This window comes from Oncorhynchus gorbuscha, linkage group LG02, assembly GCF_021184085.1.
Source record: "Oncorhynchus gorbuscha isolate QuinsamMale2020 ecotype Even-year linkage group LG02, OgorEven_v1.0, whole genome shotgun sequence".
Lineage (NCBI taxonomy): Eukaryota > Metazoa > Chordata > Actinopteri > Salmoniformes > Salmonidae > Oncorhynchus > Oncorhynchus gorbuscha.
In genome coordinates, this window is record NC_060174.1 from 26,643,574 (window position 1) to 26,661,997 (window position 18,424).

The 18,424-nt window shown below is 42.0% G+C and overlaps 2 protein-coding genes and 1 long non-coding RNA gene across 4 annotated transcripts; 2 read left to right on the top strand and 1 right to left on the bottom strand.

The window, feature by feature from the left end:
- The first annotated feature begins 1,426 nt into the window (after positions 1–1,426).
- On the top strand, positions 1,427–4,495 carry LOC123992368 (hyaluronan synthase 3-like). Its single transcript, XM_046293515.1, has 3 exons — positions 1,427–2,071; positions 2,845–2,946; positions 3,067–4,495. The coding sequence occupies exons 1-3, from the start codon at positions 1,427–1,429 to the stop codon at positions 3,994–3,996; spliced, it is 1,677 nt and encodes a 558-aa protein (XP_046149471.1). The 3' UTR covers positions 3,997–4,495.
- Positions 4,496–5,982: 1,487 nt separating this feature from the next.
- On the bottom strand, positions 5,983–12,002 carry LOC124000174. Its single transcript, XR_006832551.1, has 3 exons — positions 9,610–12,002; positions 9,161–9,218; positions 5,983–8,859 (listed from the first exon to the last, which is right to left on the bottom strand). It is a non-coding gene; the product is annotated as an uncharacterized LOC124000174 (long non-coding RNA).
- LOC124000149 (U3 small nucleolar RNA-associated protein 4 homolog) lies at positions 9,707–18,376 on the top strand. Of its 2 annotated transcripts, none has more exons than XM_046306338.1 (17): positions 9,707–9,816; positions 10,248–10,416; positions 10,632–10,820; positions 10,928–11,012; positions 11,177–11,266; positions 11,390–11,601; positions 11,832–12,006; positions 12,112–12,203; positions 12,375–12,471; positions 12,643–12,707; positions 12,904–13,026; positions 13,450–13,606; positions 13,768–13,874; positions 13,990–14,085; positions 14,253–14,438; positions 14,658–14,768; positions 18,031–18,376. In XM_046306338.1, exons 2-17 carry the CDS (start codon positions 10,258–10,260, stop codon positions 18,145–18,147), a joined length of 2,061 nt encoding a protein of 686 aa, XP_046162294.1. In that variant the 5' UTR covers positions 9,707–9,816; positions 10,248–10,257; the 3' UTR covers positions 18,148–18,376. The 2 variants fall into 2 exon arrangements, with proteins under 2 accessions (XP_046162294.1, XP_046162286.1); XM_046306330.1 differs by having other exon boundaries at positions 9,710–9,855.
- The last annotated feature ends 48 nt before the right edge of the window (positions 18,377–18,424 follow it).

Genomic DNA, 18,424 nt, shown 5'->3' on the forward strand with positions numbered 1-18,424 from the left:
AAAACAATTCTAGATACAATACCATGCATGGTGGAATACATTTGGAATAATGTGATATCCTGGAAATTGAGTTTGGGTAGTGTACTACTTATTCTGGTGGAGTACCATATTTACCGTAATTACAAGTTGCTCAAATAAAATAAAATCTACATGTTATTCGTCACATACACAGTTTACAGTAGGTATAAAAGGTGCAGTGAAATGCTTATGTGCTAGCTCCCTCAATACAGTACATTAATCAGTATAAATAACCATAAAAGAGTCAAGTCAAAAATAACAAGTATTAGGAGAGGTAGTATGCATAGTAATGATTGACTTTATTTACACTGTATTTACAAATATAAAGTGGGTAGTGACTTGGTCACGCAGTAGAATAAATAATATATACACCAGGGTTGACTGTGTGTGTGTGTTACAAGTTCCTTAGTGTATTATAACATTAGAAGCGGGTCTCATAGAAACATGATGGGAGAAAGTACTGTATGTGTGACAGTGCCAGGATGTAAATCCACTTGGTGAGTAGTTATTTACATTTCTGCCAGTGTTTTCCAAAGAAGTGTATGTTATGATATGAGGGCTGTGAATGAGGGCCGTCTTTCTCCAGCCGAACCGAGAGGGGTGCACAGGGAGGTAATTTAATCAATGAAAGGGGGGGAATTGTTCTCCATTCTGGCCACTCCTGAGTGTCTGCCAAGCCCTGCCTCGCCTTTAATTAACGTCATTAACCTGGGAGGAGAGAGAGAGTCTGACTGAGTCTGAAGAGTGCTGGAGATGCCAGACAGAAGTTACTCTAGCCAGTTGTTTCTGTCTGTCAGGAAAATGAAGGCCAACTGATGAACTAGGCATCATTTCCAGAGATTGTTAAAAGGTTGTAAATGGCTATGCTGTTTCTCCGTGTTTATTCTACATTTTTTAGGTGAGGTCTTTCACATTCTTTCATTTCATTCCATTATTTAGTGTTATGAAGAGTGTATAGTCTAGCTAGTGTATGTTTCAGAAGAGTACTGGTCGTTAAAGGTGTGACAGAAAAGACAGGAAATTACAATTACATTTACCGAAATAAGGGGGCAAATAAACATGTCTAATGTGTAAACCTGTGAACTCATCATCTGCCTGTAGTTCCTAGGAGCTTGTCAGGGCAAGCCTGTGTGAGCTATCCCTGGGTGTTCTCTATCACTGTATAGACAACTACTGATGTGGGCAATATAAAATAAATTCACCACTAATCAAATCCAACCACATGTATTTATACATTCAAGGCCTGGCTAAAAATGGTATTTGATAAATTCATATAAGGCATCTCAAAGTGTATTACCTGCTTTGGATTTTCTTAAACACATGTGGTTTCTTGTCTGCCTCCATCCAAACCCAGCCTGAGCTCTGTCTGTCCTCATTCTGACTCCTTCCCCTCTCCTTTCCCCCCCAGATGCCCTCTCGCTGTAGGACTGTGCTGCATATCGTAACCACCACCCTCTTCGCCACGGTGGTCCTGTTTGGGATCCTGCTGGCCTATGTGACTGGCTATCAGTTCATCCACACAGAGCAGCACCACCTGTCCTTCGGCCTGTACGGAGCCATCCTGTCCCTGCATCTTTTCCTCCAGAGCCTGTTTGCCTTCCTGGAGCACAGACACATGCGCAGCCCCGCCCGGCCCCAGCACCTGCGGCGCTCTGTGGCCCTGTGCATCGCAGCCTACCAGGAGGACCCAGACTACCTGAGGAAGTGCCTCTGCAGCGTGCGCCGCATCTCCTTCCCCAGCCTGAAGGTGGTGCTGGTGGTGGACGGGAACAGACCGGAGGACCACTACATGATGGACATCTTCCAGGAGGTGATGGGTGGAGTGGACCAGGCTGGCAGCGTGGTGTGGAAGGGGAACTACCACAGTGACGGGGGTGGAGGGGTGGGCAGAGGGGGGACTGGAGCAGCGTCCCTGCATGCGCAGGAGGCTGCACGTGTGGCCAGGCTAGTGAGAGGCTGTCGCTACTCCTGTATCATGCAGGAGTGGGGAGGGAAGAGAGAGGTGATGTACACAGCCTTCAAAGCCCTGGGAGACTCTGTGGACTATATGCAGGTAAGTCTCTTTGTGTTTAAATTTTGCATCTCTCAACGGGTCCTCTGTTCTGCTTGATATAAATAGGTAACCTTATCTCCTTGTGACTGAGTCTCCACAGACTTTGGCACAAGGCCTTGTATCGATGCTCTTCCATCACAGAGTAATATCTCAAAGCTGCGAAAACACACACACGCGCACACACACACACATACGCACACAGAGGTAATCCCATTACTCAAAGGCCAGTCACGAACAGCATTTCCCCCCCTCCCAAGTGAGTTTTATACACTCTCAAGTGTTACATATTATAGCAACTGATTATAATGTCTGCATTTCTCCTGGGCTTGCATTCTGTATACATAGAGCAATAATACAGTATATTATTGCATTGCCAGGGTCAAAGTTCAGTTGTTCAGCTGGATCTCTTCTGTGTACTTCTTGAACACCTGTGTGCTGTCAGGAGTCTCTAATTTCTTTCAGCTAACTTGAGTGGCACCTGATGAAACACAGGGGACCTGAATCACCTGCTGTGTCCCTAAGCCTTCATTCTTGGGTCTTTTGCAATCATTTATAAACACTTAACCACTCATTTATTAATGTAGACCACATTAGTGTGTATTGCACACATATCATCCCTACAGCAATTGTAGTAAGATCAATAGATTGTGTGATGGGATAAGCAAATTAGATTAATCCACTGTCAAAGCCAATCCCATTACCACCAACTTGGCTCCATGTCAGTTATATTATAAGGATGGAAATAATACACCTGTGTATGTGTGGCTTTGCAGGTGTGTGATTCAGACACAGTTCTGGATCCAGCGTGCACCATAGAGATGCTGAAGATTCTAGAAGAGGATGCAAAGGTCGGCGGAGTAGGTGGAGATGTTCAGGTGAGAGAATTCTTTCTCTAAGAAGACCCTTCACATTGTTGTTATTGTCATCCTTTCTAAATGTATTTACTAGTTCTACTGAATCACCAGTAACAGTTTCTCCTCACTTGTTCCCTTCAGATCCTGAATAAGTATGACTCGTGGATCTCCTTCCTGAGCAGTGTTCGTTACTGGATGGCCTTCAATGTGGAGCGGGCCTGCCAGTCATACTTTGGCTGTGTGCAGTGTATCAGTGGTCCCCTGGGCATGTACCGCAACTCCCTGCTGCAGCAGTTCCTAGAGCCCTGGTATCACCAGACCTTCCTGGGCAGCAAGTGCAGCTTTGGTGACGACCGCCACCTCACCAACCGCGTGCTGAGCTTCGGTTACAAGACCAAGTTCACGGCCCGCTCCAAGTGCCAGACTGAAACGCCAACGCGCTACCTCCGCTGGCTCAACCAGCAGACCCGCTGGAGTAAGTCCTACTTCAGAGAGTGGCTGTACAACGCCCTCTGGTTCCACAAGCACAGCCTTTGGATGACATACGAGTCTGTGGTGACGGGTTTCTTTCCCTTCTTCCTTGTTGCCACAGTGATCCACCTGTTCTACCGCGGGCGCCTGTGGAACATCCTTCTCTTCCTGTTGACAGTGCAACTGGTTGGCATGGTGAAGGCCACCTACGCCTGCTTCCTGAGGGGCAGTCTGGTCATGATCTTCATGTCACTCTACTCCCTCCTCTACATGTCCAGCCTGCTACCAGCCAAGATCTTTGCCCTGCTCACTATCAATAAGGCTGGCTGGGGCACGTCAGGGCGGAAGAAGATTGTGGTGAACTTCATAGGGGCGGTGCCTGTCACAATGTGGGGGGTTGTGCTGCTGGGTGGAGTTGCCTACACCATCTACTGTGAGACCCAGGAGCCCTTCAGTGAAACCGAGAAAGCGCTTCTCATCGCTGGGGTCATCCTGTACGCCTGCTACTGGCTCATTCTGCTGGTTCTTTACCTGGCGATAGTGGCCAAGCGCTGCAACAAGAGGGAGGAGCAGTACCACCTGCCGTACGCAGAGGCATAAGACATAGATCCTTGTTCAGTCCCGTGTGGTGCTGCTAGAACAACTGAGCCAGTCTGTGGCCCCACCACTCTGTCTCCATGGTGCTAAACCTCTGGGACCTATGGGTCATGAATGTGTTGTAGAATGACAATGGACGGACAGTTCTCACATTAACCTGGGAGACTTGGTTAAGTAGGTTACAAACCTTTTCTACAGCACAGAGTCCTCTACCAGTGGCCATGGTGCTTACCATGGATATAAAGCACATTATCACACATCCCGTTTGGCCATGGTGGGACAAGGTGTGGCCAGGATATACCAGAGATCATAAGAGTTATGACACAGTGTGTGTAAGTATGAAGCAATGTTGATATGTTACTTGATGCACTGAGCTGAGGGCCTTCTCTGCCTCAATCAGGAGACACAATGATCTACAGTTGTATTTGTGTAATACAAAAATTGATAGACAATCTAACATTTATACAAACATAACTTACAAATACATTTGGTGCTGATGAACAGGCCCAGGGTAAACTTTTAGCTCGTAAGCTAATGGCTTGCAAGAGTATTGACACTCAATTGAATGAGTCAGTGAGTTTCAGTGGCCATTTTGTTCTATGGGTGCCAAATTGTATTCACATTATACTGCAGTGTTCATTACAGGATGTACTTTTCCAAGTGAGGATAATCCCACATTAATTCCATCATGTAGACTATGACCAAAGAGCACTTGTTTTTTGACATGTCGTACCATTAATACAACACAAGTACTAACTCCATTGCTGTTATTAGTTGTAAATCCATAATGAGAAAATAAAAACATGATCCCATTTTATATCAAGGTCAGGTGGTATTAGTGTAGGTGCTACCATGTCTAAGTTGACATGTGTTTTTTGTTGTTGGAGAATGGAGATAATGTCGTGGAAGTTTCCACTTGTGTGCTATTTAAGTTGTGTTCATGTGATTTTATTAAATGAGGATTGCATAACTTGAAACTTGAAAGTGCAAACAAGACAAATGAAACAATGTTTGTTTACAGACTTGCTCAGCCTCTATCTACCAATGGTGCAGTAGGTCAATTTGATGGTACAGTACATTTCCAGAGGTGATATAGATGTTCAAGTACAAACTTTGTGGGCCACCAGGAATATGTGTTCAGTGTTGTCTTGGCTATGAATTAGAGTTTGCTGTTGTTGGGGCTAAAAACTGCAACCTCCACATCAGTTTCACAAGGCACAAAATTGTTTGCAATTCCTTCAAGTATTGGTGGCCATAAATTGTGACCACATTATTTTGGAGTTTTTTTTATACTGAAATTGGGGTTAAACAGATAAAGAGCCCCCACAAAAATGTAGTACTTTGAAGTTATTTCCTGAGTGCAATGCCAACATAAAGTTAACACCAACATAAAGTGTCTTAATAGGGCGTTGGGCCACCACGAGCCAGAAAAGCTTCAATGCACCTTGGCATAGTTTCTACAATTGTCTGGGACTCTATTGGGGGGATGTGACACCATTCTTCCACGAGAAATTCCATAATTTGGTGTTTTGTTGATGGTGGTGGAAAACACTGTCTCGGGCGCAGCTCCAGAATCTCCCATAAGTGTTCAATTGCGTTGAGATCTGGTGACTGAGATGGCCATGGCATACGGCTTACATCGTTTTCATGCACAACCACTCATACCCTGTCAATGGGGGGCATTGTCATCCTATGGGGGCCAGTGGTGGAAAAAGTACCCAACTGTCATACTTGAGTAAAAGTAAAGATACTTAATAGAAAATGACTCAAGTAAAAGTGAGTCACCCAGTAAAATACTACTTGAGTAAAAGTCTAAAAGTATTTAGATTTAAATATACTTTAGTATCAAATGTAAATGTAATCTCTAAAATATACTTAAGTATCAAAAGAAAAAGTAAAGTATAAATCATTTCAAATTCCTTATATTAAGCAAACCAGACGGCACCATTGTCTTGTTTTTATTTATTTATGGTTAGCCAGGGGCACACTCCAACATGTAGACATAATTTACAAAGGAAACGTGTGTTTAATGAGTCCGCCAGATCAGAGGCAGTAGGGATGACCAGCGATGTTCTCTTGATTATTGAATGAATTGGACTATTTTCCTTTCCTTCTTAAGTACTTTACACCACTGATGGTAGCCAAAATATTAGCCTGCCCTGCATGATGGCCCTAAGCATGATGGGATGTTAATTGTTAATTAACTCAGGAACCACACCTGCGTGGAAGCACCTGCTTTCAATATACTTTGCATCCCTCATTTACACAAGTGTTTCATTCAGTTACTTGTGGTCATTAATGGGGTTGGTTTTAGGCAGTACATTGGAAAACATGTTAGAGTAACAAGGCCATTAAGAGACGCCAGCCAGCCAGAGAGATTGTGTGTGGGGTGGGGTGGCCAGGCACAGAGGGGGAAATGTTGTACTGTGTGGCTGGAGGAATTGGTTCATTCAGCAAACATGGAGCAAAAATGGTGGACATCTATGGTTACACTTATATGTGCATGCCAAGAAGGGACCTCCCCCATTCCCATAAACACACACATAAACAGCCACTAGGAGGCTAGGGATGCTTGCAACCCCTTTGGTCCTCTTTAAGGAATAAGTCCTGAATGCTGGAACACTGAACTTAGTGTTTCGAATTGTGTACAGACAAACTAATCTCTATTATTCATCTGTCTTAACATGTAGATGTGGCCTACCTTTCCCTTTCTACTCCTGAGGGTGTATGTCAGGTGACATACACCCAGGTGTCAGGTGTGTAATAAGACTCTCTATGCACATGTATGATGTGTGTAAACTAACAGCACCATATCAGTAAAATTAAAATTATGAGTATGTGTACATTTATTTGGCGAATAAAGGTGATTTTGATTCTTCTGATTTTGACATATTTGGATTATGTGAAGAAATGAGAGGCAAGGACACCATAGAGACGACTGTGACAGTGTTGTCTGACATTTGTTTGTGTGGAGATGTCAAATACAATCTTTGTTATAGCCTATCTATCAGGCTGAACATCTGCTTTCAGTCTACAATATTGTCAGCAATTTGTTGATTTCCTTGATACAACCTGCCACTGTTTGACAACAAATCAATCGGTCTCATAATGCTGAGTGACTGTAGATGTCCAGCCATATGATGTAAGCATATCTGACATGAAAAAAACCCAGTCTTATAATTGTTTTGAATATAATTATGTAACTATTCAATACGTCTGTGACTGAAAATCTATGCCAGACTTTTCTAAGGTGTCTCAATGCCGCAGAACAACTGTTGAGCCTATCGAACAAACCATGGTATCTCAGCTCATACAACATTCAATGTTACATAAAGGCAATGTTTCACAGTATATTGCAAAGTAATATATTTTGTGTATTGTATATATTCAAAGATATTTTGAAGATGTACAAGAATTATGGGTTTAAGAATAGACCTATATTTAAAAGGAACTATTGGATTTGTACATTTCCTGAAACAATAGCGTTTTACATTATTTTTACAATGTGATGTAGTTAGCACAATGATCTGTTATTCAGTGTAGTTTGGTCTCTAGTGTTCAACATTGCCACACTTGTCTTTTTGTAGTTTCATGGACGAGAAATCACTCATATCACCATTATCCCTATTATGATTTAGGGATGATGCTTCATATAGATTTAGAACAGGCAGTTATAACTGTCATGTAAAAGTAGTAAACCAAGATAGCATTTCTAATACAGTAGTAGGGTACAAAGAAAATCAGAATCATGCACCAGCATATGGCTATTGAAACATAAAATACACATTTTATTGGTATGTAATAGCTGAAAATAAAGTATTGTAACCACCTATGTATTTCATTATGTTTAAATATAGAAGGAAAGAAATGTTGATGGAAAAAGGTTTTGTATTTCAAATCAAAACAGTTATTTTTCCGATTTGTACAGCAGTTGAAAAAAATGTATTTTTTATCTGAATAAAAAAAAAAGATTCTCATTCGACTGTTGTGGTGATTTCTTCCCCATCTGAATGTAATCACTGTACAAATGTCATGTCAAGACATTACTAAATCCTGTCATCTGATAAGTGCAATAATAAAGATATTTTAATAATACACCACAGCGTTAAGCAAATTCCAGCAGTGTAAAACCACTGTCATAACAAAACAAAGATGTCCCATAACCTCAAGCCAGAGGAGTGTGTCCCAAGTACAGTCTTGCAATGGGTGCTCCATACTTGTGGGTCTGGCGTCATTAAGAGTGCTGCATGTCCTTTGCTCCCATAGAGGTGACCAGGGTCAAGGTCGTTAGGCACAAAACGGAAGAAAACAGACTGCAACAGGGACTATCTGAACTTGTCCATTTTTTTCCAGTTAAAAGTGTTTTGCGACAGTGAGCCCTATAATGCATATGACCAAGCACTTCACTAGTTTCTTGGGCACATTAGTGATGATGGGCTTTGGGCGAGTATTGAAGATGAGCTTCTTCTTGATGAGGGCGGAAATAGAGTAGGTGGTGGGGTTCTGCTGGTTGATTTCCATGGGAACCTTCTCCCCCTGTGGGAGGCCAGAGTGTTTCATCAGGACAGCGAAGGGCTTCTCCAGTTTGACCACCTTCCCATAGAGGATGTGGTGTCCCACAATGAGCACAGGTACACCCTGGGGAGGGGACACAGGTGAGCACAGTAAAGACAAGACACAACATCTCTGAGTGGAAAGAGGTAACAGTAGAGTGTACTAGCACTGCATTATAGTGCCATGTTGTCAAGTGCCTCTGGTGTAGAGCAGATCTCCCATCAGGTTCCCAGCCAATCCAGAGTTCTGCCTGGACATCATTACCCCTGGAGTTCAACCAGCAGCCACTCAGTAGGACCAGGTCCATCCACACTGGACAGGGATGGATAGGGGAGTAGAAACAGATGCTCTCACCAAATACATTGACATCAAACATTGTCACTAAACATGATGAAATTCATCATTCATACACTAACAGCTGACTGATTGCGAGTGTCAATGCTGTCTGTCTCTCAACATATCGAACTCTGTTTATAACCATCTGACGAAATGAAATAGTTAGCTAGCTAGGGAAGTTATACTATCCTGAATGTTTTCATACTCTGCGACGAGACAAGACAAAACTTCTCTGAATTGACCATGTATCAGAATTCAGTTGATTGAGAAGTCTTACCTTGAAGTTTTAACAATTTGAACCATTGTGCTGCTCTCAGAAAGGTAACTGAAACACTCTCCAGGGGAGAAGAGAGATGCAACACAGGCAACAATGCAATATTGTTAGGTAAATATAATGACGCATTAACGCTAATTCTGTCGCTGACAAGTCCTGTTTGTTTTAAGATGAAACATTTTTATGTAATTCATTTAATTATTCTTTTGGCCAAATGTCATATACACAAATGTCAATTTACAAACAAAAAACACATTTTCTTACCCTACAAAAATAAATTGAACTGTATTTTAAGACAATTAAATACTCTACTAACAAAAAAGCTGTTAGAATTATAAGTGTATGTAAATTATGTCCCTTAAGGTCCTTGTGTAATTGTAATGTGATATTACACCCCCTAGGTCAATTTTCCATTGTATATAATCTATATATACTTGTGTTCCCTCATGTACCTTCTGTATTGATTTGTTGTTAATAAAAAAAATATATATATTAAAAAAGTCCTGTTTGTTTTCATGTTTTTCCCGCCACGAAGATGGTACATCTTCATCCGGCGCACATTCGCGTCACTTGCATGTAGTGGTTTTCGTTTCCAGTTCAAAGGTGTCCAACGTGGTGTCTACTGTAATTCGACGTGTGGACATAGGAATTAATTTTTGGTAAAAGTGAAGAAAACACTAAAGAAAGGGACTATAAAAGTACGCGTTTTCTTTAACTGTTTGTATGTGCATTGTAAATTGTTACATGTCAACAATATAATGATTTGCGCATAGGCAAGCGGTGTTCTTTCAGTGTCAAACGAGCAGCTAGCTTACCAGCCAAATTGTATGCTAGCTAACGTAACGTTAGCTGTTCAAGTAACGTAGCTAGTTATTTAGCTAACTAACGACAACTAATTAGCGTGCTATTTTTTTTTAGTTGCTAGATATCCATTTTGTTGCTTACATGTTTCAAATTATGACTTGCATCACATTATGACAGTTTAGTCGGTAGTTAACAAACGGCACGAGGCTAGCTAACTGCATAACAATAATGACTTCCATGCAAAACTCTTAATCCTCTTAATTTTAGCATCTAACTGTTTTCTTAGATTAGCGACAATGGGGGAGTTTAAAGTGCACCGGGTTCGATTTTTCGACTACATGCCAACTGCCATCAGAGCTATGGCATTCAATGCACACACAGAGAGATTGGCCCTGGGACGAATGGATGGGAGTGTGGAGATTTTCAACTTCGCAGACCACTATTTCCAGGAAAAGGTTAGTAACTCGTTTTATACATGTATAGCCTATTCAGAATGAAAATAAACATTATGCTTGATCCTTAGTCTACATTATAGCACACTTAAAAGGCTTTACACCTCCCTCCTTAGGACATTGTGGATGCTTATTGTTGATTAACATTGTCGACAGAAATACACCCACGGCTGGTTGTCACACTTGCCATTAATTAACACTTGTTTTGGAATCTGCAGGTTATTCCAGGGAAGGACTCCCGGTCAATCGAGGCCCTGTGTTGGGTTGGAGGACGCCTGTTCAGTGCTGGCCTAAATGGAGAGATCACAGAATATGATCTGGAAAACCTGAGACCCAAGTACTCCCTGGAGGCATACGGGGGCCCCATTTGGACCATCACCAGCAATTCTCAGGGGGCACACTTAGCAGTCAGTCACATCTCTGTAATAGTGTCCTTTCAAACATATTGAAATTTGTGTTTTTCATGCTGACTTTAGATGGAATTTAATAATGTATTTTTTTCTAATCATGTTAGATTGGATGTGAAGATGGGACAGTGAAGTTGTTTGAGGTACTAGAAGAGAGCATTCAGTTTGAGCGCAATCTGGACAGACAGAAAGGTGAGTGGAACAGAGTATTGATTCACTTGTCTAAACATTTTTTCCTTCCTTACATTACAACCTTTCTTGCTATGTTTTGTCATCCTTGCTGTCAATGGGGTTGCAGCTGTATTGACAACTGACCTCTTCTAATGCAGCTTAAACTGTGTAATCCTGTCTTTCAGGTCGCATCATATCCCTCTCCTGGCACCCCTCTGGCACACAGATTGCTGCTGGCATGATGGACATGATCCGTGTCTTTGATGTCCCGACAGGTGAGTTAGGAACAGCCATGTGAAAATATTGTCAGGCAGTTAGTATGCGAACCACAGTGCATTTTTGATAGGTTTCCAATTTTGGACTTTTTTGATCCTGACCTCCAGTCTTTGTTGTTTCAGGTCGTGCTGTACAGAGGCTCCTGGTGGACCGGGGCTTTGGAGGCTCTAAGAGTCGGGAGACTGTAGTCTGGAGTGTAGTCTTCCTGTCAGACTGTACTATCATCAGCGGTGACTCTGCTGGGGAGGTCCAAGTCTGGGATGGACACACCGGTACGCTCGTCAAAACACACCTGGTGACCAAGTGGGATGTGCTGGCACTGTCTGTCTCCAAGGTGAGAGGGTGTTCAATGTGATGGACACTTGCCCTTTACCAATATTTTATCCCTCCTTCCAGACTGTTGCCCTCTGTTTATTAGGAGGTGCAAGAGAATGTAGATGTCTCTTTGATTGTCTGAATCCATATGTTGCAGGTGAACATGATTTGTTTGACCCAACTAATGTGAATTCGTAGGCTTGACTAGAGTGGAACTTCCATGTAGACTGGTTTGTGTGTGATTGACAGGATGAGAGCAGCGTGGTGGTGGGGACGTCAGAGGGTACTGTGATCCAGTTCCAGTTCATTGCTCCTACTCTGCAGCAGCAGCAAGACAAGGAGTGGGTCAGAACCAGGACCTTCAAGAACCACACGCATGATGTTAGAGCCCTGGCTGAGATTGAGACCGCCATCGTCTCTGGAGGTCAGTGCTAATGTTCAAATGGATATGGGGGAAATGCTACTGTAGTACAACAAATGCTGCTCCATATTGACTGCATTACTAATTCTGGATACATTCTCTTCTCAGGTATGGATACCCAGCTTGTAGTGAGACCCCTCTTGGAGAAGTTTGATGAGAGGTCACATGCTTCGGCACTTCGCAAGATCCACTTTCCCCATGTGAGTACAGAACTAGTAGAAATTACTCTGGTATCAGAGCTGTTGCAAATAATGTTAATTGCATAGATTGTGAATAGTGAATTCAACAGAATGTTCATATTAACATTGAACAGATTGTTATAGAATTGCACAAAAATCTTGATTTCATCCTGTTTGTACTGTTCTTTTCAGCGGAATCTAGTATTTTGTGCAAAGAAGGCAGGGCTACTGCTCTTCCAGTTCCCTGGCCAGCTGGAGCTGTGGAGACTGGGAGAGAGTGATGGACATGGTGAGAATCTCACTCACTCACATGGATGGAAAGAGGGAGATTGGAAAATACAGTCAATATCATGCACATTATTGTAGCAACTTTTCAAACTAAGGGGAATGATTATCACACTTGTCTAATGGGTATAGTTATTGTGTGCTGTATTTGACAACACATCTCTCTAACTTTCAGGGAAGCCAGGAGACAGCTTGCCTCTGAAGAGGAAACCTGAGAAACTCCTCCATCTCAAGAGAAAGGTAGGCATTTCTCCTGTATACAACTGTTTATCACCTCAGTCTGTAGAACTATCCAAAATCACCTCACCTTTGGGATTTTCATTTTAACTGATCTAATGACAGTATGCATTGAATTTGAGTGGCATAGTCTGAGTTTATGTAATGCTGAAGAAACCCTCCAACTGTAGTTTTGTTTTTCTGTGATATTTGCCTTCAGGGTGAGGATCATATCTGCTGCAGTGCTCTGTCCTCCTGCGGAGGATGGCTAGCCTACTCCACCATGTCCAGTGTACGTCTCTACAGGCTGCAGACGGACAATAATGACATCAGTATAACCAAGGTATAAACAAGTCTTGATTGTGGCCTCCATTATGTTAGATACACAATCAGCCTCCTCACCTACTTTATAATTTTTGCTAAAGTGGTTTGCTGATCTGCTACATAAATCCCATTTCATTGATTGACTAATTCATAAAATCCTGTTTATTCTAGTTGAATGTCATTTGAGTTTGTTGAATCTGAAAATAGATTGTGTGCTTTCACTCTCCCAAGGGACAGTCAAATTTATAATCATTCAAATAGTCCAGCTTTGACTGGGCAATAATTTCACTCTTAATATTTAGACTAAGCAACCAGTAGATGGCACCATTTGTCAGTGCTTTAAAATATCAGTTTAAAATGCTAACATTGCTGGTTGAGCCCAGTCTTGTTTTCCTCATACGCTGTTCAGTAAGATAAGTATAACAAATCTGTCTCTCCCCAGGTACCCAAGCTTCCAAAGATCCTGCGCTCTGCACACCAGCTGTGTTTCTCTTCAGACTCCTCCAAACTGTTTGCTGCTTCCAGCCAATCATCAGTCCTCGTTATTGCCCTTAGCCAATCTGAGTGCAAGTATGTGCACACCCTCAAGCCTAAGTCAGGTCAGTGGATCATCAGCAATATTGGTTATCTGACCTGTCAACTGGCAAACTGCTTGCTGAAACTGCAATGTTGGTGTTCACTTAAAAACCAAAGCTTTGTGCTGGATAACCTAATCTCTGTTTTTGGTAGCATGGCCTCACGTTGCTGTTTCCTTCTCCAGGATCCAGACAGCCCATTCACTTAATGACTAACAGTGTGGATGGGAAGTGGCTGGCGACAGCAAATAGTGACTGTGAGATTCACGTCTACAATGTACAGAAACTAAAGGTGATTGGGTTTTCCACTGATCCATTCAAGCTCTACAGCTGTTCTTCTGTAAGACTAAACGTATCGTAATCTGTTTCCAATGACAGCCTCACATGACCCTGTTCTTGTGTTCCAGCTCCACTGTATAGTACCTGTGTATGGTTCCTGTCCCAGTGCCATGGGGATCCACCCCACCACCAACAACCTGACCATGGTGCATGCTGACCAACAGGTAAACACCATGCCATCTCTCATACTGCCACTGCAGATATTAGTATCTCTCAAGTATACTTTTAACAGGAGTAATCTTGTTGAAACTTGTGATTTCTGCTGTAGTTTTATGATTTAGTACTCTGACACGTGTAGATATGCTGACAGTTCTTTGGTTCATGTCTATAGATATTTGAGTACTCCATAGTGGAGAAGCAGTACACAGACTGGAGCCGAAAGCTTCAGAAGCAGGGGCTTCACAACTTGTGGTTGGACCGGGACACTCCCGTCACCCACGTGACCTTCAACCCTAAAAATCCTGAACAGATCCTCTTGCACGACATGCACATGTTCTGCATCATCGACCAAAGTCTGGTAAGAAACCCGCATCTCTCTTACAGATATCCTTCTTTTTTGTTGTTCTTTCAAGTGTTTATCCATCAATGTCCTTGTCATAATGGCGGTTGAGCCTTTACATCTATTAAAGGAACAATGTTGGTTAAGTGGCCTGTTATGGGTCATATTGACTATCATTAGAATACACCTGCTTTTACTGGCCTGTGAGGTTAACACTGTCACCCTCTTCCCTTTCAGCCCCTCCCTGACCAAAAGACCCAGTTCTACAATCAGATGACCCTCAGAAGCCTATCGGAGCAGGAGAGGCCCAGTCATCTCCATGCTTTCAAAATATGTAAAACCTTCCAGGTGAGTGTCTGTTTGGCCAGGTAGAACCCAAACTGGGACAATATCAGGATTCTGTTGGATATATCTTAAATACAGTAGGATTGTAACAGTACACATATTCGTACCAAACTGTTCAATGGGGGACCTTGGTTCAGTCTCTGTGAACCCAAATTAATACATACAAATAAAAACACTATGCCTATTGTTTCAACAGAATAGCCTGAAACATTTTTTTTCCAGCTCAGATTTACTTGAGGCATGGGTCTACAACAATAGCGTAGTAAATCTGAGCTGAAAAATTGTTTCAGGCTATTCTGTTGAAACAACAAGAGCCTATGCATAATCAAAATTCTAATCTTAATTGGCATGTTTCAAACTGTCCTTTTGTGAGGTGCAGCTGGGAACTAATGTAGCTCTGTACGGTGGTGGGGGTGGTAAACCAGGAGGAAGATTCTCCAGTTTGGGAACATTTAGACTTCCTAGTGGATTACAAGGATGATTGACAGAGAGTTGTGGATAAAATGTTAACAGTATGTCTCCACGCTCAACAAGAATAGCCTATGTAGCTGCCAACACCTCAAATGTTGAAACATTTACATTGACATCGCCCCAGTCTTCCAGAGCAAGGAAACGCAAAGAAACAACACATCGTCTCCCCTTTGCATTCAAGCAGTTGATTTTGACCGTTCCAAAGAAATTACAAGATCGATAGCTAGGCTATATTTAAGCAATAAGGAACGAGGGGTGTGGTATATGGCCAATATACCACGGGTAAAGGCTGTTCTTATGCATGACGCAACCAATGTAATTAGAGCAGTAAAAATACATGTTTTGTCATAGTCGTGGTATACTGTCTGATATACCACAGCTGTCAGCCAATCAGCATTCAGGGCTCGAACCACCCAGTTTATAATTATATATATTTTTTTACAGTCTTTGGTTTATAGACACAGATCTGTGCCTCTTCTCTGTGGTTAAGAATAGGGGTTTCAGCACCTTGTAAAAGTGCTGAAGCCACGTTACCAGCTTCCCCCTTGCACCAAATTCAGCAAACCAAAAAGCCAATGTTTTCAAGGAATTGGCCAATGCTGTGTTGTGCTTCTCATTGACCGCCCATCACATTACTCTGGAGTGGGAGATGTACCGTGCTACAGACACGCCTCCTTTTATGAGTCACAAGAGTAAATCTGGCACTGAGAAGAGGCAGTATCATAGTGTGTTTGTAACCAAGTGGGAATTTACCACATACGACTGGGAAAAATCCACTTGGAACGGCTCTCCAACTGGTAATTATAAGTAGAGAAACTTGTTTATCATGCTGAGCACCCACTTCTCCCACATGGTGACCTCTGATGTCACCTACTAAGGAAATTGCCTCGTAACAGCATTTTCGGCTGTTAAATGCAACAAAACACTATTTATAAAAGGCAATTTGTTTTTTGAACTCTTTAATTTGTTTACAAGCATGAAGCTGTACTTTTAGTTTATGGTTGATGCAGCTATTTGGCCATTAGCCAATCAGTGTTTCTCAATGAGTTCCAATCACATGAATGCATCCAACTGGTATTTATGACTTCACAACTAGTAAATTCCCACCTGGTTGAAAATTGGTGGTTTACCGATTATGATTTTTCAACGCCGATACCGATTATTGAGGACCAAAATAAGCCGATACCCGATTAATCGCACGGTTTTTATATATATATCTGTAATAATGCCAATTACAACAATACTGAATGAACACTTTTATTTTAACTTAATATAATACAATAATACAATAAAATCTATTTAGTCTCAAATCAATAATGAAACATGTTCAATTGGTTTAAATAATGGAAAAACAAAGTGTTGGAGAAGAAAGTAAAAGTGCAATATGTGCTATGTAAAAAGCTACTGTTTCAGTTCCTTGCTCAGAACATATGAAAGCTGGTGGTTCCTTTTTAACATGAGTCTTCAATATTCCCAGGTAAGAAGTTTTAGGTTGTAGTTATTTCTCTCTACCATTTGTATTTCATATACCTTTGACTATTGGTTGTTCTAATAGGTACTTTAGTATTGACAGCCTAATCTCGGGAGTTGTTGGCTTGAAGTCATAAACCGCGCAATGCTTGAATCATTGCGAAGAGCTGCTGACAAACGCAAGAAAGTGCTGTTACGAGCCTGCTGCTGCCTACCACCGCTCAGTCAGACTGCTCTATCAAATCATAGACTTAATATAATAACGCACAGAAATATGAGCCTTAGGTCATTAATTTGGTCAACCCTCTGAAACCATAATTTCGAAAACAAAACGTTTATTCTTTCAGTGAAATACAGAACCGTTCCGTATTTTTATCTAACGGGTGGCATCCTTAAGTCTGAACATTGCTGTTACGTTGCACAACCTTCGATGTTATGTCATAATTACGCACAATTCTGGCAAATTAGTTCGCAACGAGTCAGGCGGCCCAAACTGTTGCATATACCCTGACTCTGCGTGCAATGAACATGAGAAGTGACACAATTTCCCTAGTGTAATATTGTCTGCTAACATGAATTTCTTAACTAAATATGCAGGCTAAAAAAAATATACTTGTGTATTGATTTTAAGAAAGGCATCGATGTTTATGGTTAGGTACACATTGGTGCAACGACAGTGCTTTTTTTCGCGAATGCACTTGTTATATCACCCGTTTGTCGAAGTAGGCTGTGATTCAATGATAAATTAACAGGCACCGCATCGATTATATGCAACGCCGGACAAGCTAGATTAACTAGTAATGTCATCAACCATGTGTAGTTAACTAGTGATTATGTTAAGATTGATTTGTTTTTTATGAGATACGTTTAATGCTAGCTAGCACTTTACCTTGGCTCCTGGCTGCACTCGCATAACAGGTAGTCAGCCTGCCACGCAGTCTCCTCGTGGAGTGCAATGTAATCCACTACGATCGGTGTCCAAAAATGCTGATTACCGACTGTTATGAAAATGTGATATCAGCCCCAATTAATCGGCCTTCCGATTAATCGGTCGACCTCTGTTACAAATGCGTGGGACACTTACAACATACCAGTCCTGTCACAACAGACAATACCAGGAATATTGTTAATGCTGAACAATGTGAATGCCGAACCAGGACACCAAAATCAGGACACCGAACCAGGACACCAAAACCGCAATACGTACCGAACCGTGGGTTTGGTGAACCGTTAGACCCCTAATATACAATAATGAGATGTTTAGATTCTATAAATGTGATAATGGGTAAAATCAGTTTCTTTATCCTCTGTGTTTCCTGTGTAGGACTTACTGTCTGTGAGCCTGCTGGATGACCAGTCTCTGGTGATGGTGGAGCGCCCCCTCCTGGCCATCACATCCCAGCTACCTGCTCCCGTCAGACAGAAAAAGTTTGCCACATAAACAATAGGGAGAGGTGTGTTTTTTGTTTGTTTGTGGCTGCCCATCGATTCTCTATCCTTCTCCCCGAAGTGGGCACACATTCATTGCATTTTAAAAGATTGCGACTGCTGTGACCAGTTGCACATTTCAGGAGCAGGGAAGGGAATTGGAGCACAGCCTGTCTCTACACCCCTGACCCATGCTTTGTAAAGACTGTTTGATACAGTAATAAATAAAATATTTACTGTAATGTACAGACTTTTGTCATTTTTCGCAAGGACAGTCAATCATGCATGGT